This window comes from Syngnathoides biaculeatus, chromosome 23, assembly GCF_019802595.1.
Source record: "Syngnathoides biaculeatus isolate LvHL_M chromosome 23, ASM1980259v1, whole genome shotgun sequence".
Lineage (NCBI taxonomy): Eukaryota > Metazoa > Chordata > Actinopteri > Syngnathiformes > Syngnathidae > Syngnathoides > Syngnathoides biaculeatus.
In genome coordinates this window covers 3,977,668-3,994,238 of record NC_084662.1, presented here as the reverse complement: position 1 = coordinate 3,994,238, position 16,571 = coordinate 3,977,668, and the positions used below count along the sequence as shown (strand labels likewise).

General features: G+C 40.4%; 1 protein-coding gene across 5 annotated transcripts in view; it reads left to right on the top strand.

Annotated features, from left to right (window-relative positions):
* Positions 1-6,375: 6,375 nt before the first annotated feature.
* mcama (melanoma cell adhesion molecule a) overlaps positions 6,376-16,571 on the top strand; it is a 75,381-nt gene continuing 65,185 nt past the window's right edge. For 2 of the 5 annotated variants that reach the window (XM_061813071.1, XM_061813070.1), the window contains exon 1: positions 6,376-7,510. In XM_061813071.1, the coding sequence (XP_061669055.1) occupies positions 7,450-7,510 (61 nt within the window). In that variant the 5' untranslated portion in view covers positions 6,376-7,449. The remainder of the gene's footprint in view (positions 7,511-16,571) is intronic. The other 3 variants (XM_061813069.1, XM_061813068.1, XM_061813072.1) reach the window with 3 other exon arrangements.

Here is a 16,571-nt window from a genome sequence, read left to right as displayed (position 1 = left end):
TTTAATTGCCATTGTGTTTCCAGCTCCCCTGTTCTCATTTCCTGCCCACGACCCGGATTCTTGACTTTGTCTGGCACCCCCGCAGTGAAGCACTCTGCCCCTCACCCCCTCGCCCCATATGTGGATACCCACTAGCCTGAGCGAATCCTACATCCATTCAAAAGTCAGAAAACCGCATGTCACTGTCATCACTTGGTGCTTTGTGGCCATCTCAATGCAGGACATGATGAATCACAAATTAATTGTATTAATACAAGGATAACTATTCTGTATATATTTTTTAAGTAATCACATTATTATCCATCCATCCATTTTCTTAGCCACTTATCCTCACAAGGGTCATGGGGAGTGCTGCAGCATATCTCAGTTGTCAATGGGCAGGAGGTAGGGTACACCCTGAACTGGTTGCCAGTCAATCGCAGGGCACATAGAGACAAACAGTCACACTCACAATCACACCTAGAGGCAATTTAGAGTGTCCAATTAATGTTAATGTTGCATGTTTTTGTGATGTGGGAGGAAACCGGAGTGCCCGGAGGAAGTCCATGCAGGCACGGGGAGAACATGCAAATTGAACCTGGGACTTCAGAACTGTGGGGCCAACGCTTTATCAGCTAACTCACCGTGCTCCCCATTTTTTAAATAATCACGTTATTATTATTATTATTTAAATATATGATATTACATAGTCACTGATAGTGTAGTGGTACAGACGCCTGACTTTGGTGCGGACAGCGTGGGATTGATTCCTGCTCAATGATGGTGTTGATATCGGCCCTGCGACTGACTTGCGACCAGTTTAGGAAATAGTGCCCCTTTCGCCTGAAACTGGCTGGGTTAGGCTGCGGCACTCCTGTGACCCTTGTGAGGATAAGAGGCTTGGATAATGTATAATGGATGGATGACATTTCATTTTGTTTGATCAAACATGAACTGTTGAATCATCAAGGGAATTGGGTTGAATCATATCAACAACAATTTAAGAAAAAAAAGTAACACTAATTTTGTGATATACAAAGTAATCATATAAAAATCTTACAAATTTAAGTATTTTCAAATGATTGAAAACAATTATGCACAAAAATTTTACAAAAAGGTTGGGCCTTTTTGCAGCATGAAACTTTGAATCAGAAGTCATAATAGATGATACAATTTCACTCTTACGACATTAAATTATACTGTAAATTAGATTTTTATAGTAATAATAATATTTTTCAGTATTTCTCTATGAAAGAGAAAAACCTTTAATTGGTTAAAGTGTAGATTTTACTTCTTCACCTGTAGCCAACGAGTGCAACAAAGAAGCTTGACTTGTTTGAAAATGGAATGATTCGGCAGAGAACAGTCATTTTTTTCTCCCGCCCCGGGGTGGAAACAGGAGAAGAACTTTGCATGCGGTTGAGGGTTTTGAGCTGCCAAGTTAAAAGATGTTTTCTTAAAACCTTTCACTCACATTTGATAAAAAACAGACGTGGGGAGGACATACAGAGAGTAGCTTCTGGATTTTGACTGCGGAGCGCCATTACAAACAGTGACTCCCTAACCGTTACGTTGGACTGTGGGGCTTTTTTGGTGGGGGAGACGATTAAACAGAAAGTGCCACGCCATCAAATAAAAGTGTGCGAATTAAGTGTGAGATACAAGTGACGAAATTAAGACTTTGTCTCATTTCAACTCACTTCACAATGAGCAGCAGTTAAACAGATAGCAAAGAGCTCTTCAAGAAAAAAAAAAGGCTGTAAGATGTTTCATACCAATCCCAGTTGAAGTTTAGTGTCACACTAAACATCAAACAAAGATGATTATGCGGTGTGTATTTAAAACAACCAATGTTGCCTTCAGAATGGACCCCTGGATAGATGCTAAAGTAATAAAAACCCTCATTGACAGCTTGACGTGGTTTTAGAAGCAACGGATAAGTGAACACAAAGTCTGGAGCAACACAAGTGAACAGATAATATAATAATACTTGGGTACCTCCTGTGAAGAAGGACAAAGATTCTGAGCAAAACAATGTGGCAAAAAATATTGACTGTTCTTACATTCTATTAATTTTTTTAAAACTTACATAGCCTCTTACTGAGTTGTTACAATCATAGTAGATGAAGTATGTTTAATTTTTTATTCACATTTTTAAGAGATATTATTGAGTGTTATTGTTTTTGTTTTTTTTACACATGCGCTAATGCAGGGGAAAGTCATTTTGTAGGAGAGAGGCCCATTTGAAAAGGATGCCAACAATATTCCCTCTAAGCTGCGTACCTGCGCAATTGTGCACTTGTAGCGGACACTCAGCACAGGTGAAAACCAATTCAGCTAAGTGAACCACAGCCTGACTTTTTTTTTTTTTTTTTCAAACAAGGCAGCAGTGGTCTCAAATGAGCTGTTGCTCAGCCACACCACGCAATACACTCTACTTCCTTGTTTACATGACACCGCCCACCTCCCACTCTTAAAGAGGTACACTCATAATTACAAACACCGCCCACCACTAGTGCTTTAGTTCAAAACACGGTCTGGGCAACGTAGTGCAAAGACAAAGGTAGACATGCTGCCTATGTTTACTCTAGATAATAATGGCAAAAGTAAAACAAAAAATAAATGCTGTTGCTTTAATGAATGTCAGAGTATGTGAATAATGATAATAATAATAATGAAAAAAGTGGTGAAACTGGATGAGATTTTCTCTTTTTTGAATAAAAAAAGGTCTGGTCTGAAACCAAAGTAGAAAGTACAGGATGAGATGGTGTATAATGTTAAAATTCCACCTTGGTGCAGCCTGATAAAGGATGACAGCACAGACAATACAGTGCATAAAAAAGCTAATTCTGTATTTTAAATATTGGAGGCAACATAACATTAACCTTAAAAGTGTTTGGGAGCATCATTCAGCTATCAACATGCATTCCTAAAGATATTCTGCAAGCAATAATAAAGTTTTACACCAAGAAAAACAGAAGGGGATATCATTGTGGGTTAAAACCAAATAAATAAAACAAAGTTGGAGGCGACATTTCAAATTTACAGTTCATACTTGGCTTGGTTTGTTTGTTGACATTTTCATTGCAAGTTTGCAAAAACACAAATAAAATTGTTCTTGAAAATTTCTGATGGTAATGTAAAATGCTGTCTGAATCTGAATCTTTTAATGAGGCATGTAACTTCAATGGATAAGACCGATCTGACCACAGTGCATATGGCTGATGTTGCTCACAGTGGTCAAAGGGTGCACTCACGGGCTTAGCGTGTTTGCTTAGGCACCTGAAAAAATTAGAGGGAACATTGGACACCACTTTAACACGCCTCAAATAAGAAGGTCACAGTTCAGCAGCTTTGCCTGTAAGGATGAGTAATGAAAATCTATTTTTGTCACCCCGATTTGACTGGTCTTGGAAAACAATACAAACGCATCATATTTGTGTCTATTTATTTATTTTCATTTTTTTAAAAGGAGGGTTGCATGCTGCTCATGATAAATAAGTGCTTGTGTGTCTGCATATGTGCTCGCACATCTGTAGATGAAAAACGTGTCCTTGAACTGCCGTGCAGACTGCAAAGAGATTTTCATTCAGGAGAGACTATTTGACTCCAGCCCAAAGCAAATAGTCCTCGATGATGAGGTGCGATATGCACTTTTACACATGTGAGCTTGACTGCTGCTGGCCTGGTCTGTAGACTGCTTGGCAGGGCCACAAAACCACTGGGAGTGAGCCCTCCTGCTCTTGTGTAACCATTTACAGTCATGACAGACCCACATACTAATTAATGACCACGTCGATCTTCAGAACACAATGCAGACTTGCTGTTACCGACTAACCTACTAATTAATCCAACATAGGAACCAACTTACGTACCTCCTGATCTACTGACCAAACCTCCCTTCGTCACATACAGTACCTCGTCTCATCTCATATCTTATGCTCCCTAATATGACAAATCGGTCCATGTTTCATAGCCCATCTCTCATCTGAGACTAAACAACACACATGCACAAACACTAGGTAGACTGTCAGTGGTGCAGTGAGTGTTTTTGTGCTGTTTCCTGCTTAACTCTTTTCAAACATGCTGAAGTGTGTAGGAAGAAGGTCGGTGTGAGGCGAAGTTGTGTGTTAACAGTGAACAAAACAGAATATTGTCCAGGTTGTTTGAACACATTCTGACGGAGCCCGTCATTAATGTATGTTCGTGTACCAGTCAAGGTATGCGTCAAGTCGTGAAGTCGTGACTCAAGGTGATATCACTCCCAGGTCAATGTGGCATCTTCAACCGCTTTTGCAACTCTGGCGCCTTGGAAATGATTCATGGTTGCTTCGGGAGCCCACCAAAATAACGCAGTCACGAGGGGAACATGCAAACTTCGCACAAGCAGGGCAAGGATTTGAAACCTTGTCCACAGAACTGTGAGGCCAAAGCTCTAAGTAATTGTGCCACCATGTCTATATATATATAAATGTCCATCCATCCATTTTCTTAGCCGCTTGTCCTCACAAGGAGAAGGAGTGCTGGAGCCTATCCCAGCTGTCAATGGGCAGGAGGCAGGGTACAGCCTCAACTGATTGCTGATCGCGGAGCACATCGAGACAAACAGCCACACTCGTAATCACACCTAGGGGCAATTTAGAGTGTCCAATTAATGTTAATGTTGCATGTTTTTGGGATGTGGGAGGAAACCAAAGTGCCTGGAGGAAACCCACGCAGCCAGCATCGAACCCGGGGCCTCAGAACTGTGAGGCCTTAGATCATTCAGAAGCTCCAAATCTGCATTGCTTGACATAATTTTTTTGTTTCTTGCATTACAAAAATGTAACAGTTTGCACCTACCTTTCAGAGGCGGTATCTAAAGATGCAAAGTCACACATCGCAATTTGACTCTGGTTGGAGGAAAATCTCATTGCCCATGTACTGTATTCATTTCATCACTCAGTGGGAATGATAAATAATGAATATTATTGGAATAAATAGCTCCAGTTAGTGTAAATTAGGGCAACACTTCGGTGCACTCCAATACACGTAATCTAGGTGACGTCACATTCGTTGCATTCAGAACTCTGTTGTATGATGTAAAAAGATTGAGGTGTTAATTTTGTTAAGGCACTGCCCACTTTCCATGTAATTGAAATTTTACAGGGCACTTCTTTTCTTCCTGCAGCTGAGCCTACCGATTTCTTGGCACTGCACCAATTTATTTTCATCTAAAAATGCCACAAGGCAGATCAGCACTTGATTTCGTTGAATTGCATTTTGCGCCCCTCAGACAACCCGAGTGCGAAACCATCATCAGACCATTTCGGCTTACAACAAAAGGAAATGACATGACTTTTAGCGAGTTCAGCCGCAAAGCCCTGAATGTTCCACGGTCGCAGCAGCTTAGGGGACTCATGTGAGCGCAGCGGGACAGCTGGGGGGTGGCGGGGCGACCCTCGGAAGCTTCCCTGTGGCAGCTGGTTTAGGAATGGTGGCTCGAGTGTAACCAAATACTTCCTTGTTCATCTTCCTTTTCACACCTGCAAGTGTTTCTTCACTCACAAATGTTGAAATGCTGTGATGCCCTGGTATGTGGGCAAGGGGAGCCACAGTCACCAATGCCCTTTCAGCCGTTTCCTGAACGTGGCAACGAGTCAAACATCCACCCATCCATTTTCTGAGGCACTTATTCTCACGATGGTCACGGGGCTGTTGGAGACAATCCCAGCTGTCATCGGGCAGGAGGTAGGGTACGCCCTGAACTGGTTGCCAGCCAATTGCAGGGCACATGGAGACAGACAGTCACACTCACAATCATATTTAGGGGGATTTCAGAGTGTCCAATTAACATGTTTTTGGAATGCGGGAGGCAAACTCCACACAGGCGGGGCAGGGATGAACCTGAGACCTCAGAACTCTGAGGCCAATGCTTTGCAGCTGCCCCACCGCGCTGCGAACTTATCATGTGATTTTATTTTACTTATTAATTTATTCAGGCTTACCATTTGAATTATAGTTTGATTAAAATACATTAATTAGAAAACAAATGAGGAATAATAAATTATAATGGAAGAGAAGGTGATTTAGGTGTGCTATTGTGATAAGGAATTGGACCTTGAGGATTTAGATTAGGTGGTAAATTAGGACATGATAAGAGGGTTGTCGCAGACACACACATACACACACACATTGAAGACCCCACGCCACTACTCTGCTTCCTCAATCTACTTCCTTTTGCTCGTCTTCTTCCTAAATTTTGTTTCCTTTCCTCATTTCTGTCCACAATCTTGTTTCCATAGCTCATTCCCTTTCCTCCTTCTTCAGTCTTGTGTCTTTCGCCCATATCCTTCCTCTATTTTTCCTTCACTCATCTCCTTTGTTCATCTCCTTTTCCTCATTGCTTGTCTTGTTCCTCAACTGTTTCCTTTATTCGTCTCTGCCCTTGATTTCGTTCACTCATTGCCTTGTCTCCATCCTCAATCAAGTCTCATTTGCTCATCTCTTTCAACGATCATGCCTCCTTTGCTTGTGCACTTGTCTCGTACGTCAACTTTTCTTATTTCCTGGTGTCCTTTCCTCATCACCTTCCTCAATCTGGTCCCTCTCACTCATCTTCTTCTCCTATGTTGTCTCCTTCCCTCATTCTTGCCATCTTCACTCATGTATTTTCTTAATGTTTCCTTTTTCACTTGTATCCTTTTCATCTTGTCTGTTTCCTCCATTTGCGTCCTTTACTCATCTCCTTGATGTGGTCACTGCCTCCTTCGCTTGTCTCTTTGTCTGCTTCATGTCTTTCCTTCCCATCCCTCGTTGCCTCAATTTTCTCTTCACTCATTTTTGCCTCCTTCACTTGAATCCTTTCTTCCTTCGTGTGTCTTCTATGCTTGTCTCATTGCCTCCTTCACTCACCTGCTCCACTAAATGGTGTCTCCTTCACTCATTCTTGCCCCTTCACTTCCATCCTTGTTTGTTTGTGTGTATTTTGTGTACATTATTTCCTGTCTCTCCGTCTCCATGTGTCTCCTTGTTTCCTTCACTCAGTTTATTTTCCTTACTTCATTTTTGCCTCTCTCACGCAGGACCTTTTGCTTGTCTTCTCATTTCCTTTCTCCCTTCACACTGTTTCTTGTCTCCTCCTCGTGCCTCCTTGACTTAATTTCATCTCCTTTTGCACGTCCTAGGTCCGTTTACTAGTCTTCTCGTTCCCTTGCTATGTTTCCTTTGCTCCTCTTCCTTGACCTACATCTCCCTCCTCCTCGTGGCTGTAGTGGTAGTCGTCGTTAACCTCCTCTTCCTTCTCCTCCTCCTCCTCCTCCTCCTCCTCCTCCTCCCCCTCTTCCTCCTCCTACTCCTCCTAGTCCTGAAGCTACCTCGTGTAATTTTGAGGTTGCAGTCTAATTCCAACTTGTTCGTGTTCGACTGCGCACTTGTTTTTAGTTTGTCACTCGGATACCGCGGCAGCTTCGCTTATTGACGGACATCGGCATGACTATCCAGCAGCAAAGAACGTTTCTTTCTCTCTTTCTCGTTCTACACGTCTGGAGCGGTGAGTTTTGACAAACTCTTGACGCCCGTTTTTAAAGTGTACTTTTAAGCGCCGACTTTGAATAAAAGTACTATACGCGTTTTTTTTTTTTTAACTCTCTCTCGTGGCGCGTAGCGCACTTGTCGCTAGCTTAATTTGGCCCCTTAGACTTAAGGTCGTTTTAAAGCTAATTAATTCATACATTTCCATAGTAGCTGCATTTTATACAACACGCCAGTCTATATTTTCTTCATGAGTTCAGTTTTTGACAAAGTAGAAAGTCTCGCTGTTATAAAATGCTAAAAGGCGTGTTTAATTCAACTCATGATACACTTGTGTCAATTCAAACTAATGCGTAGCTTTTAACACTGCCGTCGACAATCACAGGAAAAAAAAACCCAATTCTTTTTAATTTCGCCAATGTTATTGGTAAATCATCTCGAGAATTTATATTATTAGGGTTCAAAGTTAGCATTAGGGACATTTCACACCCCATCAACTTGATACAAATGTCATAATAGGCTGTTATTAAGTGCATATGGAAATGTGAAATTTATTTTGTTACCTTTTATGTCCAAACTGCTCATTAGGGTTATTGAGATGATGCACCTTGGTCTATAACATTTATTTGATCAGTTACGACAACCCAACTTGTGTTAATGTAACTCTTCTTAAAACATGACATTTTCACCTTTCACTCATAGCCTTCCTCAATTTTGTCCTGCTCATCTTTTGTGTCCTTCTATTCATCTCCTTCCGACTTAACTTGAGGCCTTTAACCAATAAATGAAGAGTTTAGATAATATATAATATATTTTGTTTATATAGATTTTTTGATTTATATATTATATAAATCAAAAAATCTATAGAAACAACAAAAATGGATATATCTGCTTTTGTGTCTGAACTCTTCAAATGTGTTAAATGTTTATTTTTACAATTAATTGATTCCCTGCTAAGTGAATTATTGCCAAAACATAAAAATTGTAGTTGTTTGGTAAGACATTGCAACCGTGCCAATAGGTTTACTATCTCGAACAAATATTTTTTTGATGATCCTGTAGCCTGTTATTGAGATTTAGAGGAATGGCTTTATCCAAATCACTGATTTTGTTTTAAATTCAGCATGAGAGATGTGTAATTAGAATTAAAGCAGTGCATGCTTGTCTCAGTAGTGCCGTGTTGGCGCAGGTTTTTGTTTCTTGACAATGGAGGTTTGGCACGAGATGTATTGCAAACTGCTAAAATATTCTCCTGGACCCCTAAAGATTTTAAGACACGTTGGGTTTTTTGCATTTGATTGGTTTCTGGACGATCAGCGGATTTATCTCATTAAATATAAGGTCAAGTTAATTTCTTCATTAATGCTCTTAACAGCTATTAATGGCTCTTATCCATTGGCTACAGTAGGTTTTGGGATTGGGGTTTTGGACTACTTTTCCATTCTGATGCAAATACAGCAGAAAGCCCAAATGAGAATGCCATACAATGTCAGAAAGCACACAGTTCTTAAAGATTAAATGTAAATGTACAAAAAAGTGAACTATAACTGATTTGTACTTACTTGGGTAATTCTTTTGCATCCCACACTTTGAGAATCACTGACATGTGTACAGTATATTAAGGTTTTACGGGGTCGCAGTTTGACTTGGGAATGGACTCGCTAAATCTCAGGGTTTTTTTTTATTTTCAATAAAGTGGTTTAAAAAAATAGTGACAAATCGTAGATGGAGCGGCGTTCCACAACACATTGTTTTGCACCTTTGCGGTTTCCACTTTGCTGTGTGTTATTCCCATTATATGACAATATGTGATGACTTTTCCTACCTTTTCATGATCCTCAAGCCAAAGTACTTCAAGTAAATGTTAGTAAAAACAGGCATCTCATAACTGAAGCTTTTACTGTACAGATGGCATATAGGAGCCACCCCCACAGGGACAACACTCACCTGACCCTTATTTTTCCTCCCCAAATCCCTGTTTTTTACTCTATCAGCCTCGTGGTAATTAGGTTTACTACAACCTAATCCCCGTCTTCCCTTCTACCTCCTTCGGAGCCGGACTAAAGCCGTCTGTTTTGGGATTAGCTTGCTTGTTGCTGATGGACAGGCCACTGAACCAGGTTCTTGCCAAAAGTGGACTAACGGGCCTTGATATATATATATATATATATATATATATATATATATATATAATTTGTGCCTTTTTTTTCCCCTTGGCTGGGAGAAAAGCCATGGTAGATAAGAGAAATTCCAATAAAGTACTGGAGCTGATCTGTATTGATTCCAAAGCCCGGTGTTCCATCAGCATGATGGCCATGTTGACTTACAGGTATGGGGTTTTGTACATTAAATCAGAAGCAGAGCTTTTATGGTGACATTTACAAAACACAAAGTCGGCAGAAAAAGCGGGCCTTCTCGTGCCATACAATTATAAAACTACAGTACATAAATCATGCTTTGTCGGCAGTCTTTGGAGATCAGTGAGACCCTTAAAGATAAAATATGTTACACAGCTGCACACCACAACAGTTGTTCAATGTAAGGAGTCTGACAGTGCAGCATTTTTATGAGTCAAAACATGTTGTGATATACACAATGAGCTCAGTCGATGTTATGTGTATGCTTGAAATGGGCTTGCTTTTGAAATGTAATCCTATTTGAGAGGGTCATAATAGCTTATAGTTTGTTTAGTTGGTTATATACTGTACAAGTGATGCCTTGATTTAAAAGTTTCATTTGTTCCATGACCACACTTGTAACTCAAATAACTCACATCTCAATTCAATGAATAAAAACATGATTAATCTGTTTCAGCACCCCAAAACATATCTTGTTTGTTAAATGTGTTTTGCAAAGAAAAGTAAAAAAGACTTTAAGGAAACAAGTAGCTAACATCAAGTTTCTTATCTCTCGCTCCCTTACACTTCAAGCTCTAGCAGCGGGGATTGAGGAGGGTTTACTTAACTTTCATTTTCTGGGTGCTTCTGAAGACTAAAATTTACAGGATAAAAACACATGTACACGTATGTGTGTTTGTGAATGTATGTATATATATATATATATATATATATGTGTGTGTGTGTGTTTGTGTCTGTGTGTGTGTGTGTGTGTGTGTTTGTGTATATATATATATATATATATATATATATATATAATATATATATATATATAAACTCTTATTTTTGGGTCATTGTAGGTGCATGTCCACTGTGAGAGAGATAATTTAAAATGAAAAATCCAGAAATCACAATTTATGATTTTTTTTTTCAATGATTTATTTGTGTGATATAGCTGCAAATAAGTATTTCAACACCTGAGAAAACCAACGTTAATATTTGGTACACTAGCCTTTGTTTGCAATTACAGTGGTCAAACGTTTCCCGTAGTTGTTCAACAGGTTTGAACGCACTGCAGGAGGGATTTTGGCCCACTCCTCCACACAGATCTTCTCAAGATCAAACAGGTTTCTGGGCTGTCGCTGGAAAACATGGAGTTTCAGCTCCCTCCAAAGATTTTCTATTGAGTTTAGGTCTGGAGACTTGCCATGCCAGAACCTTGATATGCTTCTTGCGGAGCCACACCTTCGTTTTCCTGGCTGTGTGCTTTGAGTCATTGTCATGTTGAAAGACCCAGCCACAACCCATCTTCATTGCTCTGACTGAGGAAAAGAGGTTGTTCCCTAAAATGTCACAATACATGACTGCAGTCATTCTCTCCTTAATACAGTGCAGTCGTCCTGTCCCATGTGCAGAAAAAAAACCCCAAAGCATGATGTTACCACCCCTATGCTTCATAGTCGGGATGGTGTTCTTGTGATGGAACTAATCATTCGTCTTCCTCCAAATACGGTTAGTGGAATTATGACCAAAAAGGTCCATTTTGGTCTCACCTGACCACAAAACGTTCTACCATGACGCCTCTGTATCATCCAAATAGCCATTGGAAAACTTAAGATGGGCCTTGACATGTGCTGGTTTAAGCAGGGTAACTTTCCGTGCCATGCAAGATTTCAAATCATGACGTCTTATTGTATTACAAACAGTCTCCTTTGAAACGGTGGACCCAGCTCTTTTCAGGTCATTGACCAAGTCCTGTCGTGTAGTCCTGGGCTGATTCCTCACCTGAGGTGTTCGAATACTTATTTGCAGCTGTATCACACAAATAAATTGTTTAAAAAAATCATACATTTTCTTTTTACAGGGTTCGCACGCGGCCCTAAAAGTCCCTAAAAACCCCTAAATTTTCGAAGGTGCATTTAGGGGCTCCTAAAAGGCCTTAAATAAAAAAAAAATCAAAGGGAGGACCTCTACCGCCAAAATTCTCCTTAAAAAATAAATTCTTTTCTTTAAAATAAAAAAAAATAGCGATTCGTCTGGCGTCCAAAACAGCCGGAAATTGTCAACGGAAGTCACCGTGTTGACAACTAGTCGCCATCTTGTCGATATTCCATTGTTTGTTTCCGTGAGTAGGCATTTCACTTCGTCTTCGTTATGATGTAGCGAAGTTCTTTCATCGATCCAACTTGTATCACAGGGAAGTGCATTTTTCAAGAAGCTTGGCTTGAAAGTAAGGAGTTAGGGAGCTGGGTTCGTTGAGATCCAAAAGATCGGCACATGTTTTACTGCCATCTGTGCAAGCAGAGTTGCCAGCTTGAAAAGATGGGCGTCAAAGCGCTGGAGTCGCACCGGAAAAACAGGAGACATGGTGATTTGGCGAAGACTCTCTCATCTTCCGTTGGTATGAATCTGTTTCTAAAATATCAAGATAGTGAAGCATCAACTTCAGGCAGTGGTACTAGCAGTGCATGCGCACAAGGGATCGCAAAAAAATGCTTACTTTCATAACCGGTTATAACCGAACAGCTGTAGCAAAAAAAAGATTAACCGGTATTAAAACCGGTACCATTGTGGTATTTACATAATTCACCCGCGGGACCTCGAGTTGGGGAGCGGGGTTCCGCACAGACTGTTTTTGTTGTTGCTCTTCTGGAGTGACGAGTTCACAGAGTTCCCCCCGTTATGCGAGTAGTGTTTTGATGTCTGCCAATAAAACAAGTTTTGTTCCTGTATCCGACACTCCGCCTCCGACATCTTTTCTCCGGCGCTACACCATCGATTGTTAATTTGCTCCGCGGTAATGGGGTAGTTTGTATACAGTATTGACAAACAAGCTTGTTGAATGTGGCTTTCAACAACGCACTCGTGTAAGTTAAATTTTTGTTATTTTTTTGTAAAAATGTTTTAATGTTAACATTCTTCTTTCAGACTTTCAGAAAGGGCATGAAAGTATACCGAGCGTTTCCTCAATGCCATGTTTGATGTTTCTTTGATTTAACTGAATGTTCTTTTCAGTCCAACTTTACTCTAACAGCGAAACTTGAAAAAAGTGGAAATGATGTTTAAAAAATAGCGCAATGTGGAGTACCGGAACCGGAAGAAATGATTGGAAATTTTAACCGATTTCGAAAGTCCGATTACGGTTTCAGTTTTAAAAAACCGAAAACCGGTTATTACCGGTTATTTGTAACCGGTTGTGATCCCTAATGCGCACCTACAGTTGTCCAGCCAGAAGTCAGGCTTTATGAACGTAGTTCAATACACGAAGACGGACTCGTTAAAGGCAGAGATCTTGTGGACTTTAAAAGTGATCTGCAGCTATCACAGTTACAAATCTTGTGAAAATAATTCGAAAGTGTTTGCAGTCATGTTCCCAGACAGTGACATTGCTAAAAACTACGACTGTGGGGAAACGAAGACTTCGTACCTGGCTACATTTGGCATCGCTGCCCACTTTTCATCTCTACTGCCTCAAAGCCAAAAAAGCCAGAATAGAGACTGACGTATCAACGTTTATTGAGAAGGCTGACAGGCTGTGTGAGGAGGCAGAAGAAAAGAGGAATATGAGGTTTATCACCGAGGCCAATGCACTCAGAGGCAGAGCAAAGGACAAGAGAGCCACTTTGGCACCTCTGCAGCAACAAATAGAGGAGGCACTGTGTAGGCTCAAGGAGCTAGAGTAGGGGTGCTGAAACAGATATCAGTAGAAGACATTTGTGTATATAGTTGCAATTGTAGTTAGAATCTGTTTTTCTGTATAATGTTATGTGAAGATGTTGACAATGGTCATATCAACGAGAACTACCACAAGGGGCAACAGGTGATCACTGTCACAGGTACTGAGGTACTGGAACATTTGATGAACAAAGAACGGTTGATGGTACCATTGGGTGAGTCTTTTTTCCTTACTCTTGATTTCCCACGATGGCCCTAAATTTTTCGTGTCTGCCCTAATTTTTTTCCGTGTCAGCCCTAAATTTTTCGTGTCAGCCCCTAAGAATGCCCCTATGAAGCCCTTAAATTTTTTTGGTCAGACTGAGTATGAACCTTGTTTTAGATTATCTTTCTCACAGTGGACATGCAGCTACGATGATAATTTCAGACCGGTCTAGGCGAAAAAAAAGTACCGTCTAAGCTATGAGTGGGAAAAATCATAGCATTGTAGTTAGCGGGAGGTAGAGGAGTGCTGCGAGGGACAATGAAGCAATAAAGTTATCTAGCCAGAGATTTTGTTAGTAAGGATGTAACTTTTTTTTGTTTGTATTTTCCTTGGTTTATGATAGATTTGAGTTACTATTGTGGGTGACACAACCCAAATGTGTAAATCAGAATGTGTATTATGGTGGTCTTATTTCTCAACTATGCCAAAGCAGGTGTACAAATACTTGTTGACAAACAAAAGTATTGTGAAAACTGAACGTGCCTTCTTGTACAGCTCGATGACATACTTTTTTCACACTGCTGTGCATACTAGATATTGAGCATTGTTTGTAACCTTGTTGTACGATAATATGGTCTTAAATCGAGGGCATGATTTTGGTGCAGATTAAAAAAAGGGTGGATTAAGGATTTATTTTTGTAGTTTTTGCTATTATAGTCCATATACATTAGGGCGATAAGGCCCTAATCCAGCAGTTAAAAACGCTTGCTCTACATCCATTTTTTAATGCTATATTACCTCCTATTGGACTGAAGGGGAACAGCATGGCCCAGTACCTATGATGTTTCAAAAAGCAGCCCACCTCATTTGTTCAGACCTCAGTGGAGGCTTTGTGTTTAACTGAGGGACAGTCCAATGTACTGTAGGTGCAAATATCGGGTTATTGAAAGTACGTCTTTATCGTGTTTTGTAAAGCATATCATATCAAATCATCTTAATCAGTTGAGAAACAAGTTGGCTATTTTATTCCACTGAGTAAATCATCTTGATGTAAATATTACCTGGTCCCTCTGCGACTCCGCCTCCGTGCCTACCGTGTGTCTCGGCTGAGTGCCTGAGAATGCCTTCGTAGCGCCGTCGTGCTCGTGTGGGCGACTCGCGAAGTGTGCAGCTGTTGGCTGCAGTTGCTCACCGGGATTAGTGTCGTTAGCCTGAGTGATAGCCGCGACTGACAGCCATGCATCATTTTCATTCAAGAGAGTGCATCACTGCAATGTAGAGACAATGGGATGATACCACTGTATTAAGTGGAGCCTGTGTGTCGCTCAAACGCAATACATGCAGTAATTAATTGGACTTTTTGCTGGATAGTTCCAGAAATTCCTGATGGGAGAACCCCCCCCCTTACTTTTTTTTTTTTTTGCACTCTCTTCAGTGTATGGGCTGATTTCAGAGCTGGATTTCATATCCAGCAGCAGCTGCCTGTGTAGTTTGATCCCACGCCTTCCAGGAGGGAATTTCTCTCCCGTAGCTCCTGTATCAACTACCTCCTGGGTATCACGGAAGCGCCCGGAACGTTCCTCGCTGTCTTTGCTCTCATTTTTTCAAAGTGCACCATTGCAAATGATGGAAAATCCATACGCTGAACAATGTGCCCTTGAGGAGATAAGACCTGTTTTGGGAGTATGAGATAGTAAACTTAGTCTTGGTGGAGATTACTCATGAGAAAGAGGAACATTCAGATCATATGTTTTGCCAGTAACAAACGCTTACTTTATTTAATAGTGAAAAAAAATCTACCATGTGTACACTATTCCTTGTTCTTTTAAAGTGCCGCTGGGAAGCACATAAGCTATTTTCCTGGATTTAGTTGCTCGGCTCGCACAGTTTGTTTGTACATAAGTGTCAAGCATACTGCGGTCTGTGTGGTTTTTGTCTGCTCCCTTATTATTCGCCATTGACAAATATTTTGCGTGACGCTTGTTCATTGTTAGAGATCTACTTACTCTGTGCTCATGTTGACAGCCAGTCTGTCCGAGCAAGATTACCTACTTTTACACTAAAAAAAGCAGCAACACATTATCAAAGAACACTGGTAAGAAACACAAAAAGGAACACAAGATAACGGAGACACGAAGAACAGTTGCACGAAGACCCAGATATGACTGCATCCTTGATGTTGCGATGCAAGTCTGACTTCCAGTCATGGGCAAAAGAGATACTTTGTTTTACTAAACCAAGTGCCAGTAACCTTGGGTATTGAATATATTGTCTTGAGTTGGTGATGAAGAATGATGATGTATTTTTGCCCATCAATGTCAGATGGATGCTTGCAGTTCAAAATCATGTAGTTATATTGCTCTTCCGCCTTTGAATGAAGATGACTTTGTCTTCATAATACACACATCACAAGCGTTTAAGCAAACACTATGCAGCCTATTGTTATCAACTAAAGGGTACGGATTTTGTATTTTCCTTTTGAACAGACAGATTTTGAAAACCATAACTTTCAATTTGTTGAAGGTTACATTTTTTATACCTCATTTCTCGTGTAGCGTAACAATTTTCAGAAGCCCGTTGTAGTTGATATCTGGCAAAAGGCACACTACGTTTTTGACCAGTTACCAGTAAATCTCAGGGCAACAATATAAAAGATACAATTTGTCAGTCATTTACTGACATAGGTTGACATTTTCCATGACGCTGGTTTCAACTTTGATGTTTTATGGTAGAATTTTTCAAATTTGTAGGACATGGTGGGCATTTGACTTCTGTTCTACTGGAAAACCCACAAGATTTTGCATTTTGAAGTTCAGTTAAAGATGAAAATACGCTTGTAAAAAGAGCTTTTCATTTCCACTAGA